Below are 18,707 nucleotides of genomic sequence, written 5' to 3' on the forward strand. Positions count from 1 at the left end.
TTCTTATGTTCTTAACTGAGTAATACAACTACTGTCTGTTTTCCAAGACCCCCCTTGCAAATTTCAGTATCGGGGACATACTAGGGGTAGAGCTGGGGCTGGAAGGGTGTCAATTTCGAGGGAGTCTAGCTGCAGTTTCTGGGCAGCACTGCTGCTCATTGGCAGCAGAGGAAAAGTTGCTTAACATGCCAGGGACTGCTCCAGCCCTGGAGCAGCCCAGAATTGTCCCTGGGGTTAAAGTTCTGTGAGGTGTCTCAGAGGACCCAGAGTTCTTGCCCTGAAGAGCTTACAATCTTAATATTGCTGATGTTCAGAACTTCTATGTAAGCCATTTACCATTTCACAAAATAGATCCCTTCTGCGTGTCAGGAGTCCAGTTTCACTGGATAGTTCATGAGAAATTAGGATTACTATAATTATTATAAATGTAATAAATCTAACAATTGCCTATATGAAATTCTTTGCCAATTCTATCTAATAGTGACATTTCTTTTAATGTAAAATCAAGTCTTTGTGAGTGGACAAGAAAGCCCAGCTGCAAAACATTTTGGGGAACAGGAGCTCCTTTATTCAAAATGCCCGAGAAGCCACTTGAGGATAATAATTTACAAAAGATTTCAGAAATTATTCAACAATACATTTTTCCTGCTGCCAATGAACCTAACAAGGCATGTAGTTCACAAATGAATTGCTTAAATTATTTCTGAATGAGTTTTTGTTAATGTATTCCGACTAAATGAATTCTTCTTGCCTTCTCTGAATAGTAGAGGTATATTTTTGATACATGGGGATACACACTACTTACATATCCCCATAAGATATGCTCCTGGTAAAGAGGTCAGAGAGATAACTGTTTGTGGCTGGATTATGAAAGGGTCTGGATAACTTGATGACTATAATGTTTTAGCTACAAGTGTGAAGATCAACACATCAAATGTTATGCCTCGGGGCATAAAGCTGATCACCACAGGGGTCTGGAAGGAATTCCTCAATTCCTATGAGCAACAATGCATAGCATTTGGAACCATTTTTACCTCCCCCTTAAGCTTCTGAAAGTGGCTTTGCCAGAAACACTACCAGGTATGATCATTGTTCTGTGCTGTTATTGCCTATGTGGGGTACACACTCTGGAGTAGCCTGGCTGGCCACTGGAGGTCACCGTTTCCCTAGAGAAATATCAGATAGAAAATCAACACTCAAAACTCCCTTTGGAAGAGACCTGATGACACTACCTGGAAAACTCTGGAAAAATCACATCATTTTGTTTTCATGAAAAACATCCACAGAGAAGATTAATAATAATAATTAAATGACAGATTGGCAGAATTGTTTCTAAACTTGTAGTTTTCCCAGGAAGATTCAGAGCAACTCTCTAAAAAGTTGCATTTTTATACTGATGACATTTCACTTGATATAAACCTGTAAGTTATATAGATGTCCATGCTTCAGGTGATTAGCCAACAAGCAGATGCCTGTGCTTAGGAAGACACGAGCAGGCTCTCATATAGTCCATTTCAGACTAATCCAAACTGGGCACTACTGAATACAGGCTACTAGATCAGATGGACCACTGGTCTGATGCAGCACAACAATTCCCGTGTTTCTAAAAGGGGCTTGAGACCTGGCATATGGAAAATCCAGCAACCTCTATTAACTTGCAAGCATTTCAGTTCAGTTCTAGAAGAATCATAGAATATCAGGGTTGGAAGGGACCTCAGGAGGTCATCTAGTCCAACCCCCTGCTCAAAGCAGGACCAATCCCCAGACAGATTTTTACCCCAGATCCCTAAATGGCCCCCTCAAGGATTGAACTCACAATCCTGGGTTTAGCAGGCCAATGCTCAAACCACTGAGCTATCCCTCCCCCCAGTTCTTTGCAGTGTAGATCTGTTGGTTGTTGCCTACCCCCTTCTCTTTTAAGGCTCAACTGTCTTGCATGTTTGTTTGCCTGTCCTTCATGAATGGTTCATTTCTACAGAGTTAGCTGGATTATTATGTGATAGCCTGTAGTATATTAATGGGTTGGTTCTGAGATCTGGAGAGGCAGGTACACATAGGCCTACTTCTAACTCTGACCTGTACACTGTCATGACCACTATCACACACGTAATTACTGCTCAAAAGAAAAAAACACACCACATACAGTGATTAATCTGTCTTGGCCCCTTTTACTTGTTTGGCATGCATTTTATTCTTCAATATCCTTAGGAAAACAATCTAATCTATGATGGATACAACTAGTTTTTAGCATGCAGAGAGAGAAGGTAGAGAGTTTGCAGGATAAACTTCAGAAAAAGGCTAAATTATTTCCTTGTCATTGGTTTTGGAAGGTTATACTTTGGATTGGCAGAATCTGATTTTTATTTTTTCTAATTGATGATTTTTATCAATTTTTAACTATTTGTATTTTTACAGCTGTGGTGAGTAGGGTTGGGATTAGGGCAATGCTGAGAGCAGGGTGCAGCCAAGGGGCCCAATGGACCATGGTGCAAGGGAGGCTGTGGTTGTCATGGCCCTGCAGAGCAGAGACCCCTCAGCCAGGACTGAAAGGAGGAGGACGTGCTCCTGGGGACAGGGGAGGCCACCCTGCTGCTGAACAGTTCCTGCCTCAGGACAGCTCTCACACTCCTGGCACATCAGTAGCGTGAGTGGGTCCATGACATTGGAGGTGCAGAGGACTCTCTGCACAGCCATGGGGCCAGTGACACCTGATCCCTGAAGGCACAAGGTGCAGGGAAGGCTGGGGTAGAGGTGGGGCACAGCAGAAACCCCTGGGGAGGGCTGTGCGGGAGGCCACCCTGCTGCTGAAGGGCTCCTGCTCGGGAACAGAGCTATTCAGCAGCAGGGACCACTCCCTCCTCACAGTCCTGGCCAACGGCCTCTGCTTTGCAGAGCCAGGACTACAGTCTTCCCAGCACCTTGTGCCTGCAGGACTTGGGCGTCACCAGCCCCACTCATTCCCCAGCCAGTAATGGGGGAGCCATCCTGGGCAGGAACTCCCATGACAACAGATTTGCAGGGGGTTCCCTGCATGGCTGTAGGGCCAATGACATCCAACCCCTGCCTGAGCAAGGGGTGGGAAAGGCTGTGGTTCTGGCGAGGCAGAGCACAGACCCCCGGTACTCCCAGCTGGGGAAAGAGAGACAATGGGTCCGTGACAGTGGGACTGCAGACTGCTCCCTGCACTGCTGCAGGACTATTCAGTAGTAGCATGGCCCCCCACACAGCTTGTCCTCTTCCTCCTTGCAGTCCTGGCCAAGGGTCTCTGCTCTGCCCCATTAGGACCTGCAGGGATCAAGTGTCACCACTGTCATGGGCCTTCTCCCTCACTCCTGTGACAGCAGGGCTGCTGAGGGCTCCCGACACAGGCGCAGGGCTAGTGACACGCAATCCCTGCAAGCATGCCCACTGTTAGTGATGGCTGAAATAGGTGTCCCCCCCCCATCAGCTGAAATTGATATTTATTGATAGTTATTGATTGAAATTGAATCCTGCCAAGCATAGTTACACTTGCTACAGCTCCAAGCCCACAAAAGCCTGCCTGCCTCCTCTCAGTGGTGTCAGTCTTCATTGTGGCTAAAGGCATTTTGCACCTTAGTTTAACAAGTAGTTTAAGATGGATGAGAGCCATGGAACGAATTGGGGCAGATATAAGGGAGTGGGAGAGAAAATGATGGCGTGTGTCCATACACCGTGAGCAATCATGTTTTCCAAATACTTTGGGGATCTATGTAAGAGTCTATTAACTAAAAAATATTACTGTAGGTGTCTAGTTTACTTGACTCCCATGTTTTACAAGTCACCAGAAAATAAATTCAGTAAAAACGGATAGCACAAATAAAGACATGAATTGCATACTCTAACAATAATTAAATGAAAAATAACTCCCTTACCTTTTGACAAACCACCTCAATTAGGGACCTACCTTTCTGTTATACTTTACACCTAGTGTAAAATTCCTTCTTTAGGGTGTTCACATCTGGATCCAATTAATCATCTACTACTTGCAATTACAAATTTTTTTATAAAATACATTTTTACAAGGATTGATGTTAGTTAAAATTTAGCCATCTGTTTAGCTGCAATTTAACATTTTATTGTCTATTAAACCAAGACATATGAGGATTAAAATGATGGATGTTACTTAACGTCAGTAAGACGATGAGCTGGTGTGATGACTCAATTCGCTAACACAATATTATATGGCAACAATTCCAGTGCCTGAAACCCTCAAAAGTGACACCTAAGTCTAAAGATTCTGAATCTTGTTTAATGTTATGACACAAGGTTACATATGTCGTTAGGCTTCTTTCAAACAATGAGGAAGAAAGATTTTCCTTCCTGGTGCCGTGAGAGTCCATCACTCATGGCAGCTTTATTACAGTAAATAGCCAACTTCAGAAGTTCTGTGTTTTCCTGATAATGGTTCTCCAGCAGGGCTGAATATTGCTGGCTGCATTTCCTTGAGTTAACAGGGATAGAGGCAGAAAGTAAATCCAAGGAAAAACAGAAACAACAAATGATTTTAAGATGAGAAGTCTGGCTCAGACATGCTAAGGACCCCCCTGAACTTTTACCCAGTTTTAGAAGCTGATCTGAACCTACATCTTGTGTGGTTATGAAATACTCAGGAGAGGGTTTTCCCCCACTTCAGGTTTCTGACACTAGACATAGAAGTCTTAAGCTAAAAGACCCTAGTCAAACCATTCCCCACCAATCTTCCATCCCCCAAGACACCTGTTATATATGCATAACATATAAAATGTTGGTTTAACTACTTAAAACAGAAGTTTATTCAAACTGAAAGGTTCAAGACTTCATTTTGAGATTCTTTTAAAATCAGTTTTAGGACAACAATGGTGGGGATTTGTGTGTGTTTATTTTATGATGAAAAATAGAGCAACTCAATTTTCTAACCTTTCAGAGTTAAATTTATTTCTGTTGTAAAACAAAAGTCAGCTAGTGACTTGTAATGGACAGTGTAAAATAACTCTATAAATTCAAGTTGAAAACATTCTTTGGAGATTAATGTCAAAATACCCAAATAAAACATCTTGTTTTGTCAAGCAATGGAAACCATTACAATGAATATGCAGCATTTAACTATAGAGATCAACAAGGAATACACACATTTTATGTTGTATTTTTCCTAATTTAGTTCAGGGATCTTTCAAGGCTGAAAGGTTCTCTCATAGCACTTGAATGCTCCTCCCCTCCGCCTCCCAAAAAGTAAATGGGGCATCCTTTCTTCTCTTACTGATTTTAATAGCACTTCTCTGCTCTTTGAGAGGAGACTATATCCTAACATACCAATGTACTTAATTGTATTATACACCATAAACTCTGTTGCAGTAATAACTATGATTTTCATACCCAATTAAATTTTTCAGGGCTTTGCCTATATATTGTAGTGCTTTGAAAGAGCTGCAAAAGTCTTGATACAGTTATTACAGTAAGGACTACACCTGCAATAAAAAGACATGATTCTGAAATCAATATACAGACTAAGACTGCTCACACAACAATACTTGGGAATTGTGGGAGGGTATTATTATTTAGCAGTAAGGGATGTGTTACATGAAAGTCTGTAATTATGCCAACTGGAATGCAACAACATTTCTACAGTACTTGAGATTTAGGGTGCACTGGTCTGTAACTTAAAAGAATCGCTGTCACATAGTTCGGGCCAAAATTTAACCTATTAAAATGGTTATAACCCAGTTCCTGACCTTTAGATTCTAAATACCTTTTATTTTCTTCTAAATTTACCAAAGAAGGACCCATACTCTGTGTGTACATGCACACGTCCATCCGCCCATCACTGGTTTGATAGTAACAGTTGAATATACTGCTAGAGCTAAGCAGATTATCACTGAGCATGATTATTTATTATTTGTATTACCATATCCTAAGAGCCCTGGGCTTGGACCAGGACCCCATTGTCCGAGGTGCTGTACAAACAAGAACAAAAAGATGGTCCCTGCCCCAGAGAGCTTACAATTTAAGTATAAAACAAGAGACAACAGATGGAGTGCAAGGAAACAGTACGACAATATTGGTCAGTATGATAGGGAGTGGTCTCAGCACACCAGCAGCCTAGCTATTAAACTTTTTGTAGACATCACAGAAAAGGAAAGTTTTAAGAAGGGAAGTTTGGAAGAAAGAAAGTCTGTTAGGTTTGTGGCTGTTTATGGGGCGCCCCACCCAAGAGTGAGGGGCAGGCACAGGAGAGAATACAAAGGTGCTTGTTTGGAAATTTAACATGTGGATGACAGAGATAGGAATCAACAGGCCACGAAGGGATGCAAAGAGAGGGGAGACATGGTCAAAGTGATGGGCTAGGAAAATTATTTTTGCAGCAGCATTCTGAATGGATATAAGATGGTGTTGAAAGAGTAAAAATTGAACTCTATCTTTAGGATGATATTACATCCATTGGAGTATGAAAGAGTAAAAGTCTACTTTGAAAAGTAGGTGGCAGTGTTGCAGCCTTTAATTTGAGGAACTGAGGAATCAGTTGCCACAAAATGCATTTGAATCAGTTTTATCAGCTCCCTTAGGAATCTCAGGGAGTGATATATCTAATTCACTGAGCTAACTTAAGGCTGAAATCAGCTTGCTTTCTGAAAGTTACAATCTTTTCTGACGTGTCCCCCACGTGTGTCTTTTCTGATCTATCTTTTTATGCCTCTCTATTTGCAGTCACAGAGGCAAAGACTTAATTTATTAAAGACAACATTTCAGTAGGTTTGCTGCCCTAGAACTCCATGAAATCCCTCTAGGAATTTTCCGGACTCCAGTTTTGTTGCACTACCTGCTTTCACATATGTATTCTCCTGACTGCTGAGGTAATTTTTCTTTTTAGTTTTGTTTCTTTGTAACTTCTGGGAAGTAAGCTCATAACACATAGCAAGAGAAAGCTTTGAAGTACAATCTTCCCAGCAATGACTTTCACAGATAGTTATGCTCTGCATTAGGCAGATCACAGCTCTATGGTCCCTCTCCACTGTCTGAGTCTTTTTTTAAAAGATACAAACATTCGATACACTGTTTTGTCAACATCTTCTTTTAAGTGAAAGGTTAGTTACTTCTTCATTAACGCAACACTCTTCAAACTGCTCTATTTAAAAAATGTTTAACCAGAGCACCTTTGTATGTACATCACACATAAATATGATGTTCCTTCTCACTGCAGATCAGTGTCATTTGCACCTTGCTACCAAAGATCTTGCTGTAATTTTTTCTCCTTCTTATCCAATTACATTGTTTACTTTGGGCCAGATTTTCAAAGGTATTTCGTTTCAGACAGGTGCCTAGTGGGATGCTAAAATGCACTTAAGCAGCGTAAGGGCCTAACTCCTATGGAAATCAATGGTCTTTTGTTCAAAATGCAAGTGCTTTTTTTTCTTTGAAGTGGACATTCCAAAGAATTCTTAACCTATCTGGAAGCAATCTTTCCATGTTACCTGGCACTGCTCTTGATGTACTCTATTTTCCAAGACTATATTTTTCACTTCCTTCCAGTTTCATTCCCACAATAACTTTGCTTCTCACTGAATCACTGATCATTGCTTAGCTTGAACTTACTGACAGTCTCCATATCTTTGATTATATAGGGTTAGTATGTTTACTTCTCAAACCACACATTAAACTATCAGCCAACTTGGTCTGATCATCTGGAAGTCAGCACAACCATAAATGGGCCAAGTTCAGACCTAGCTGTGAATGGACAAAACTCTACTGAGTGTATTAATAAAATATTCATATACTGGTCTCCATTATAGCCCCCCCCCAATGCATTTTGTATGCAATTAATTTTGTCAGACATATTGCTCTTTATCTGAATCTTCATTCTAGGTCCACCTCCATTGTATCTCTGGCACAGCTAAGCAGTGACATCAACCACAATTTTGTAGTATTGCTTTTATCATGCAAGGCATAATGCAAGAAACACGGAGATTTGGAATATAAATAGATTTTCCCTTATATAGCAGAAAACATTTGGTAAGTGTTCTAAAAGAATTAGGAAAGCTGTCTTACTAGGTTCCAGAATGTTACTGCCTCATTTCATGCAGAGCAACATCCCAATACTGAAATTATCCATAGGTTAGATCCCTATCGTATAACACATCCCTCATGCAAAAAAACATCAAAATTAAAAGGTACTGAGCACCCTTGCTTCCAATGAAGTGATTGGGGGAGGCTCAATACCTTTCAAAATCAGGCCATTAAGTTTAAAAGTCACTGAAAAGTGTCTTTACCTTTACTACTTACACCTTAGATTGCGAACACTGAAAAGATATTTAGAATCTGTCTCCTTTCACTATCTATACATTATGTTTATTTTTTGCACTTCACTCAGGCTGGACCCTGGCAATAAATAGTTTGTCAATTTTACCCTCTGGTTGTGTTGTGTAAGGCTTTGTGTTTCAGGGTAAATTATACTTAGAAATGTTTAAAGTAAATCTCCCGCTTACCACTTTTAATCCAGAAGAAGATTCACTAAATTAAAAAAATAATAAAAATATTTATATTAGGCTTTTATTTATTCACTTTGCAAAACTGAAATATTTTGGCCTACATCGAAATGACTGACACCTAAAACAACTACAAGCAGAAGCCCCTTCTAAATACAACCAAGAATACAACAGGGACCCAAAGTAAACATGATTTTCCTGTAATCTTATCAAATGTTAAACTATGCATAATTTACATCTCAAGATCGTAATTTACATGACACGGCTTTGTTGAAAAGATGCCAGGATTACATAATCACCCTGTTTCAGTTTGGGGTGGTCTTCCCAAGTGATCACCATGAAATATAAAGTAAGTAAAGCAGTAAATGTCTCTTTTACAAATATAAAATGAATCCAACAAAATCTTCTCTCATAAAGCTACAGTATGTGAAGTTTGATGTTGATGTTCTATTAAGAAACATCCTACTAATTAGCATTATAGTGCCTGAAGGTGCATGCTGTAAAATAACACACACCAGATTAAGGGAGCTATTTAAAACAACCTATATCTTCACAAATTATTAATAGCTTAATCAGACCCTCTGTGTTATATGAACAGCTATAAAAATGCCAGACATTCTGCCTCTGTAGAAAGCTTCTTCTATGAAGAACTTCAATAAGGATGGTCTGAACAACAAGCCACAAAGTAAGAATTTAATCATTCTGTTTTCTCCCTTTCTCTGAAAACTTCTCTCATGATGCTAGAGTCATTACTTCCTGTTTCTACAATATTTCCTATGGAGTTCACAGTACTGTAAAAAAAAATAAAAAATGCATACTTGCATCTCCATCATTAAACTAGCTATTAAAAATTTACATAGCTAATTAAAGTAATGTTCCTGACACAGTTGGCACCTTAGCCATAAAGTAGTTAGTGTAGCAGATAATAGTTTTTAATGATGATTTCGTGATGGTAGTGGTGGACATAATCAAGAAGTGACTGGTATTCTTCTAGATCAACTGACAGTTAAACTGATCATAACTTTTAAACACTGCATGCACCTTCTTGCAAATCCCACTGAAACGAAAGTACATCTTATCCCACACTATGGACCAAAAATAACCCTAAGAGCAAGGAGTAACGAAACAAAATGTAAAGCTTGAAAGTAACCAGCAAGCAAGCAAAACACAACTACTCAATCATACTGCATTCAAGCGACATCTCTTCCTCAGGTAATTTTGTCTATTAAGGGCTTGATTCTACAAACATTAACAGCCCAATTTAAATCAATGGGACTATTCAGGTAAGTAAGGGTCACATATGTAAGGTTTTGTATGACTGGGGCCTTATATCGTAAACTGTAAGGAAACTGCCTTCTTATGTCTGTCAGATGCCATGTATATAAATGGATCACTAGATTACTTGTTCTGTTCATTCCCTCTAAAGCACCTGGCATTGGCTACTGTTGGACAGGATACTGGGCTAGATGGACCTTTGGTCTGACCCAGTATGGCCATTCTTATGCTAAATACTGCATACATTAATAACAGCTTCACTCTAATGTTTCTTCCCCCCCCCCCGAACAGAACACCAGGGTGCTACTTCTTCCAAAGTCCCCATTACATTTAGCACTACTCGAGACTTGCTTACGATATTTTGCCTCCCAGGAATCAGACCTGCCTAATACATAATTAAATATGGGAGTTAGACAAAAGTTAGAGAGGGCTTGCTTCAGACCATCAAGAACAATAGGTTGCAATCTGTACACGTTGGCAGCAGTTGCCACCTCCTCTATTGGAAACCGCCAGGTAGCAGCAGCTTTAAATTGAAAGCAGGGCTCCACAAGCAGAAGATCTCTGCTAAATCAGCATACGTTCTCGATGTTTTGACCCCACCCTATCTTGACATACCTTACCTATTTTGTGGCTCTCCCAGACAAATTCTAACCCCAGTACTTCTTGGAGAGAGAGGTCCTTGTAATGCACCAGGTGGACTTTTCAATGATAGGGGCTGCAGCACAAGTACCAATAGAACTCAGGGAATTAATTGGCCCCCAAGGCTTTATTATGGTTTAAATCATGTGTTTTTGTTGTTATTTTCTACCTAATATCACAATTGTCCTTTTACTAAAAATTTAACCTCACATTTTTAAAGTAAAGAACATGAGTGAAGCTACACTTAATATTTGGTAACAAGTCACGTTTTTGACCATGAAATGAATCTAGTTTCCAACATTTTTACATTAATGACAAACCTAAACTGATGACACCGAAGAATACTTTACATGAATACTTTTAGAGGTTTGATGTATTCTTTCAGTTATGAGCAACTATATTTTTGAAGAGAGTATTCATTAGCAGTGTTTACCATGATAGGTTCATGCACACAGTAATTAAAACACTGAAGGAACATGCTTCTATTTAACATACTTAAGTAGAATAAATTATTTTTACCAGATCCCAGTCTATGCTGCGGAAAAATGTATGAGACTTGATATCAGAAAATCCTGTCTCTAGCTGGCAGCCAAGCCTTTCTTTGGGATCCTGTGGAAGACAAAAGAAAACACAATCAAGATTGTGTTTGTCTTTACACTTCTTTTTTATTATTCCATCATGACAAATTCTCCAGTTTTTCACTGACTCATGTAGATTATACAAGGATAGGCAGCAGTATATAAACTATTGGTAAAATAAATTAAGGCAATCTAGTTTTCTGAATTTCATGGGTTTGAAAATTCATTTTAGACTTTTTATTTTACAACATTTCTCGTGATATAAAAATTCTGATTTTACTTAGTAAATGTGCTGTTTTCCCTATTGGCACAGAGAATAGTTCCATTGACTTCACTTTGTCTGCTTGTATTAGTAAGGACTATTCATTTAATAATTGTTTGCAAGCATAGACCAATAATTAATTATCTTAGGTTTTGTACTCAGTTTCATTATAAAATACCATTTCACTAAGTAACCAACATGCTTGGTTTTCAAATGAAGTTCCATGCTATGAAATTTTCACACAAAAAATTAGCAATTTGAAAGATTGCTTTTGGAAGCTATATGTCCTGATTTTATAAAATTTCTTTACAGTTCTAAGTTTTTAATTAATTTATGTTTTATAACATGAAGCTCTGAGCTATTGAATGTATATAAATAACACAATGTTGTAAAACTTACCTTGTTTAAAAATCCTTTTAAGACATGAGAGGCCTTGACAGAGAGAAATCTTGGAATCCGGATTGGCTTTTCAAGGATAACTGTTACAAGTTTAAAAAAAAAGCAAACTGTTTTGCGCTCTATTATATGACATCCACTATGATTTTAATAAAAACTTTTTTATTTGTATTACTGCCTGGACAATGTGCTACTATGGCAACTATTTAAGTTATTTCTGCAAAATTTGCCAGGCTTTACATTTTTTGTAAAAAGTCATACCATTCGCTCTGGTTAATATCTTTTCTAAAAGTATTATAAAATGGACTTTTAACGACAACTCAGAAAAGAAAAGCAGAGTATTCATTTTTGTTTTCAAAAAGCTGGAGGCAATGTGTCCAGTGGTTAGAGCAGGGGATTAGGAGTCCAGGCTCCTGAGTATTATTCCTGATTTTGTCACTGACACATTAGTGACCACGGGGGCAAGTCACTTCAACATTTAGTTCCTGCTTCCACAACCGTCAAATGAGCATTTGCTTTTCTCTAACTTTGCAAGGCTTACCCAGTTAATGTCTGTATCTTGGAATCTTCACGTGAAAAGTGCTATGGTAGCAGTGACATTTAAAGACTTTCTGAAAATTCTTAATCTCATGCATCATTTCTTTCATTCCATCTGTCATACTGATAAACACATTGTATTTAAGGGTTTTCATCTCCTTAAAGTCCTGATCAAGGGGTTTTATAAATGTGATCTCACATTTTTGAACAATTGAGGAAATATTACACTGGACCTGAGGTTGTGGGGATTCCCCATTGTGTCATTACAAGCCACCCTCTTCCTTCATTATACAGTATTCCCCCTCAAGGAGTAGTTTGGAGACTAGTTATGCACTTTAAAGAGTACACAACAGTGTTTGAGACTGCTCACGCTGGCACTCAGATTGGTCACTAGAAGGTATTTCAGAATGAGTCAGAGTTTAAGGCCAGAACTGCATATCACAGGCCACAAGCACTAACTAGCATGTGCACACTAAATCCAACACCCAAAGTATTACAGCCCACAGGAGACTAAACTATTATATGCCTCAGGCATAGAACAGGAGGGATCTTTGTGCACCAATGCCTGAGGTCCCTGCAATGGCAGGGAATTTTATTAAGTGAGATATACCCAGAGAATTCTGGTGAGTGACCCATACCCCATGTTGCAGAAGACGACAAAAACCCTAAGGTCACCGCCAGTCTGACCTGGGGGAAAATTCCTTCCAACCCTCTCTTCCTTCTCTCAGACTATGCACATAGACCTTTGAAATTCACTCTTTACTAATCAAGCACTTTCAGCGTTGCTCCTGTACTTGATACGGTTGTGCGTACTGCTACCTGTGATTAGAGTAATGGGCACACTGCTACCCATGCAAACCAGTTGCTATTGAAGTAACTTATGACACTGCTACCATGAAATCACCATAAGGAAACAGAAAAAGTTATCTGGAGCAAAATTATAGGTAGATATGGTTGGTGCCCAGAAAGTTCCCTCAATGCCTTCGTATAATATAGTTTTCAAAAACCTTTCCATACTCTGGACACAACCTAGCAGAGATACTGTCTCATGCACTGACTCCCCTTCCTTTCATGACCACCTTCTGTCCCTACTGATAACAACTTAACATCCTTGTGGCAATTACAGCAGTTGGTTTAGTGGAAAAGAAACAGCACTGAAGTATTGTTACTAGCCTTTGGCACAATGAGTGTTTTGCCCTTTCTGAAGAAAGTCATTCAGGCTGTCTACTGTGTCTTCATTTCATCTCTCCCTCCCACCTGTTCTGTTTCTCTTGACTGGCACCAAGGCAAGCCAGCTGCACATGACCAGTCAGCTCTCTAGAGACCACCATCAAGTCTAATACTATTAACAAGGCTTATATTGTATTTATCGGATTAACTGTTTTAAGTGGGATAAATGTATAGGTCAGTACTCTTGGGGTATAACACACGGTAGGAAGCAACTAGCAAGTTCTAGAAGCACATAGTGCTCAATACATTCAAAGTAAGTTATAAAATAATGTAACAAAATGAAAGACATACAAAGAATATAAACATATGTATCAAAGAACTAGGGTGAAGGAGAAAAATATCCCAGAGTATAAGAGTAATGTGAATGATAATGTCTTTCTTGAATAGAATGATGGATTTATGTTCTTGAACTGCAATTCAAAGAGGGCATGTACACAGATTCAACCCAAAATGTCTGAACCTTATTTTCAATGGCTACTTCTGAACTGTGGATCTCATTGAGTAAGTCTACACTGTAGCTGGGAGCTAGGGTGACCAGATGTCCCAATTTTATAGAGACAGTCCCGATTTTTGGGTCTTTTTCTTATATAGACTCCTATTACCGCCCACCCCCGTCCCGATTTTTCACATTTGCTGTCTGGTCACCCTACTGGGAGCATGCCTCCCAGCCCAGGAAGACCAATACATAGTAAGTAGTTCCTCTCAAATTAGCCTGCTAATAATAGCTGTGTGGTTGTTGTGGCAGGGGTGATGGCTCAGGATAGGCACCTGAACCTGGACCCACCTGCCTACCTGGGTCCGAGCTCAGGTGGCTAGTCTGAGTTGCCGCCCATGCCGCAACATGCACACTGCTATTTTTAGCAGAGCTAGCCTGTGTCTGCCTTCCCAGGCTTGAAGCATGCGGCCAGCTGCAGTCTAGACATATCTTTAGACAAAGTCCAATCTGAAAGAGACTAACTCTGAGTCCTAGTTTTTTGTCCCAGAAAATTAAGTTCCTTGAATGTTGAATTAGAAATACCACAGTCCTGTTTACCTACGCTAATATCACTGGTAGTCATGAGATGATGGGAACTACTGAGCCCTCTATCAAATCTTTGCTGTGTAGGAAATTAAAAGGAAGAGAGAAGGCACCCACAGTATGTAAAAGATGGCTGCTAATTTTCATTATTTAGTGTTTTGTTCTTCCTTCAAAGGGATTCAAGAAAAAAAATTGAAACCCAAAACCAACAAAAAAAAAATCTTAAATATACCTTGGAAGAGGTAATCTTCAGTGTTCATGTCTGGATTGTCAGTTATTATATCAAATGGAGATCTTCCTGCCATCATTTCAAACATCAGGACACCAAGAGCCCACCAGTCCACACTGAACCCTATAAGCATTTAAAGAGCACATTTTCAGGTAATAAATCCTGGGTTCTAGGATAACGTTACAACGACATTTATTGCATCATCGATGGAGATTAAGGACCTGATTCTGCAGAGAGCTGAGAATCCTCAACTCCCACTGAATCCACTAGCAGCAGGCTCAGTGCCTCACAGGAACAGCCCTTAATAGAGCACTTGGGAGAAAAATTAGTAAAGGTAATTTGTTCAGGAACTTGTAGCTGGGCCATAACGGTCCATAAGAGAGTGAGACTTCAATTAACAGTGCCAAGATAAAGGTCAATATACTACTTAAAGCTGGAAGGTACTTTAGGATTTTTACAAGTTGTGAATGCTATGTTACCATACAGGAAAATGACAGTACTCAGGTATTTTACCATCTTAGATAGGCCACTTCTCAATTCACAATAGTAGTTAGAGTGCTCCTAATAAACTACTGCTGTTTTGAATTCTATGTTTTCTGTTGTCAGACACCCTGATCCAAACAGTAGTTGTATCTGAAAGCTCAAACCAACATAAAAGGGTTGGGTTGTGGTATTTGCTCTGTAGCACAAAGCAGGAGTTCTCTTTCAGGAAAAAGCCCATCCTTTCTGGAAATATCTTTTAATAGAAGCTGCACATCCATGACTATGAAGGTCAAAAAACATTAAAACTGTCTGAAGTACATCTGAGAAAATAAAAAACAAACAAACAAACAAAAAACATCTTACCGGTACATAACAGAGTAAAACTATGTAAGCTTAATTAAAAATGTACTCTTAATGCCCTGCAAATCGGAACTTTAATTAGTGATTCACTGTAATTAAACTGTTACAAGTTTATGCACCAACTCACCATATTCTTCCCCTCTTAGGATCTCTGGTGCAATGTAATTTGGCGTTCCACAGAAAGTGCTTGTAGTGTCACCAGGGCCCAATCCTTCCTATTGGAATAAACCAATTCATCTTTTGAAAGTTAAATTCTATCTGCAGCAAGTTCCCTTCAACCAAGCTTCTGTAAGTATTTCAAACCAGGAGTCTAAGGGCTGGTCTATACTTAGCCGCTAGTTCAGCGGCTGGAAATCGAACTTCCTGGTTCGATTTATCGCGTCTGGTCTGGACGCGATAAATCGAACCAGGAAGTGCTCGCCGTCGACTGCGGTACTCCAGCTCAACGAGAGGAGTACCGCGGAGTTGACAGGGGAGCCTGCCTGCCACGTGTGGACCGCCTCTGAACCGCGGTAAGTTCGAACTAAGGTATGTCGACTTCAGCTACGTTATTCACGTAGCTGAAGTTGCGTACCTTACTTCGACTTGGGGGGTTAGTGTAGACCAGGCCTTGGATGCCTCCATATACCAACAGGATTCCAGGGGTCAAGGTAGTGATCAGACTCCTCCCCAAAACTCCTACCATTCAAGGTAAACTTATAATTTTTTTTACAGCCCTTCATCATGGTAAGTGTGTGTGACTTTACCAGGGTGGATTTGATTTAAATCACTAGTCAGGAAGACTATTTAATCATGGATTTCAACATAAAAGTGCATTCTTGTTGGTTGTTATAACCTTAATACATATTCTTCACAACTCCGATAGATGTAGGTTTCATTTTTAGAAGGTACACACTATACATTTTTAAACAGTGATTTATTTTGAAAAAACTTTTCATATTAGTTTTAGAGCTATAGCAGAAAATGAATGATTGTTTGGTTATTTCATTTAGCAAAGGTATTTGAAGCAGATATTTATGAAGTCACTGGGAGGTGAGCTATCTTCAATTCAACAGGTTAATCATTAATATTTGGAGGATTTTCTTGCCAGGGTGTATTAGGAGGAGATCCCCACCAGACAGACATTTAAATTGTTTTATTTAACTAAAACAACAACGTGACGTATTCGGGACTTTTTTCTTCAACAGCAAGCATATAATATTTTAACAAAACAAGCATATGAATTTTTGAATTTAGTTAAAGATTCAAGTTTTTTAAAATTAGGTTTGTTTTTGTTTAAATTGTTTTTAACTAAAATAGTTAAATATTTCATTTAAGAAAAAAAACAAAAAATTAAATCGACTATGTCAGCCAGGTCAACATGAGAAACTTGAAATATTGGCTTCTGCAGCTAACTCAGTTGTCTTCACCTTCATTTTCCTGTTTGTTCATAATCTGGAAAAGAAAAATAAGCTTTCCTGCTTTTTCAGGTCCCAAACCATTGCTCAATTTGGAATGAATTAGTCCAAAGGAAGAAAATATTCTTTCTAAGCCAGCAGAAGAAGCTACTGATGTTAAAAGTGAGATTATCTCTTCAACAGTGCTTAAGTGACTTCCACCAGTTCATTGGTGTGACTTTCTTTAAAATATCATCAGCAAACATATTTCTTGAATGGGTCTCTTTTACGGCCTGCTGTCATTATAGGTTTTCCCTTCTAGTGAGAGAATGGTATGGTAGATCTCGAATCAATGAAGGCTACACTCAGAAAGACCTCAAGACTTTGGAATATGCTGCTCAAACAGTTTCACTTTTGTTTCTACTGCCTGTCCATCCCTTCTGACATTTATCTCCAGACTTCTCCTTGTCCAGATCTATTCTGCCCCCAACAATCTTCTATTCATTGAACTTTTTGAAACTTTGCACTTTTAGAGAGAGGTAAGGGATTGACTGTGTGTGCACAAATTTGCAGAGGGACAATAGGGTTGAGGTCTGTTATTTCTCAACTCTATATATTATTTATTTGTTTAAAAACATTTTTGCTGTTAACAAGCATGTTATCTCTGGAGACAAGTCCACAGTTTGAGAACTCAAAACTAAGCATCTCTGATGGTATCTTCTAGACTGAGCACTGAACCCCATTGGGTAGATAGAAAGATTAACCTAAATAATCTATAAAGAAGCCCCTGGAACCCTATAAGATTGGGTCCCTAATCCATGAACTATTGAACTCATTTACAAAACTTTTCTTAAACATTACATGAATATATTGTCTCATACTATAGAATTAGAATTTATAATCCCTATTCCATGATGAGATATCTTTGAGCTATAGTGTATCTTAATTAAAACTATCTTTAGATAATTTTTTTAAATTAAAAAATTGGATTTTTAAAAAAAAAAATCATTGATTTTTATCCACCCTGGACGTTATTAATCCTGACACATTCATAATGTTTAATTTGTTTCTTTTAGACAAAGAATAAAGTCTCTGTCATTTCTGGGAGATTGGGGAGGTGTTTATTTGTTATTTTTAAAGATTAAAACAATTCATAATTTTTTGCAATTGCTGCCTTTTAACTCCAGGTTATGAATTTTAGTGCTGGTGCTACACATCAGATAAGAGTCCTTGAAAACTGAAGTCCTATTTATCCCTTGAAGAGGTATATCACAAGCAGTGACAAGGCAAGCCCCCCCAAAGTGCCCCACTGCTAATGTGCATAATGACCTGGAGGAACCCCTGGTAAGACTAGAAGGTAGCACAGTTAACTTGTTCCATTCAATCGCTGGACCCTCTGAAATTGACAAAAAGGATGCTAGTTGTGGTGCTGGTTTTGGGGACTTGGCAGTCCATCACAAACTAGACTGAGACCCTCATCCCATTTCACATGGGCCAATAACTTGGAGACAACAACTGTCAGCAAGTATTAGTGTGTGTCAAAGCAGCAACCCAAAGAGGTAATATCCCATTACAAGTCCCCTGAGAGGTATGTCCTCCACAGTTCATTAATTTACTTGAGCTTCTTAATATCTGCTTTGACGTTTATTTAAAATACAATTCATTTTAAAATCAGGCTACAAATAACCTTCTGTAGGGCTGTATTTGCCTGCCTCAGTCTCTCTTCAGGTACAGGTTGCATTTGATCAAAATTTATGAAGTAGTGCTTTCTAAAGTGCTATTCAGTGCTAAAAAGTTCCAGTGCCCAGGGCCGGCTCTGGCTTTCTGGCCGCCCCAAGCAAAAAAAA

At 39.0% G+C, this 18,707-nt stretch overlaps 1 protein-coding gene across 3 annotated transcripts in view; it reads right to left on the minus strand.

The window, feature by feature from the left end:
• PRKCZ (protein kinase C zeta) overlaps positions 1–18,707 on the minus strand; it is a 151,899-nt gene that overhangs the window by 12,992 nt on the left and 120,200 nt on the right. For all 3 annotated transcript variants that reach the window (XM_026660028.2, XM_026660029.2, XM_026660032.1), the window contains 4 exons: positions 15,612–15,699; positions 14,645–14,764; positions 11,631–11,710; positions 10,911–11,000 (listed from right to left, as the gene is read on the minus strand). In XM_026660028.2, the coding sequence (XP_026515813.1) occupies positions 10,911–11,000; positions 11,631–11,710; positions 14,645–14,764; positions 15,612–15,699 (378 nt within the window). The remainder of the gene's footprint in view (positions 1–10,910; positions 11,001–11,630; positions 11,711–14,644; positions 14,765–15,611; positions 15,700–18,707) is intronic.

Source organism: Terrapene carolina, unplaced genomic scaffold (genome assembly GCF_002925995.2).
Source record: "Terrapene carolina triunguis isolate 2854851 unplaced genomic scaffold, T_m_triunguis-2.0 Scaffold714, whole genome shotgun sequence".
Classification (NCBI taxonomy): Eukaryota; Metazoa; Chordata; order Testudines; family Emydidae; genus Terrapene; species Terrapene triunguis.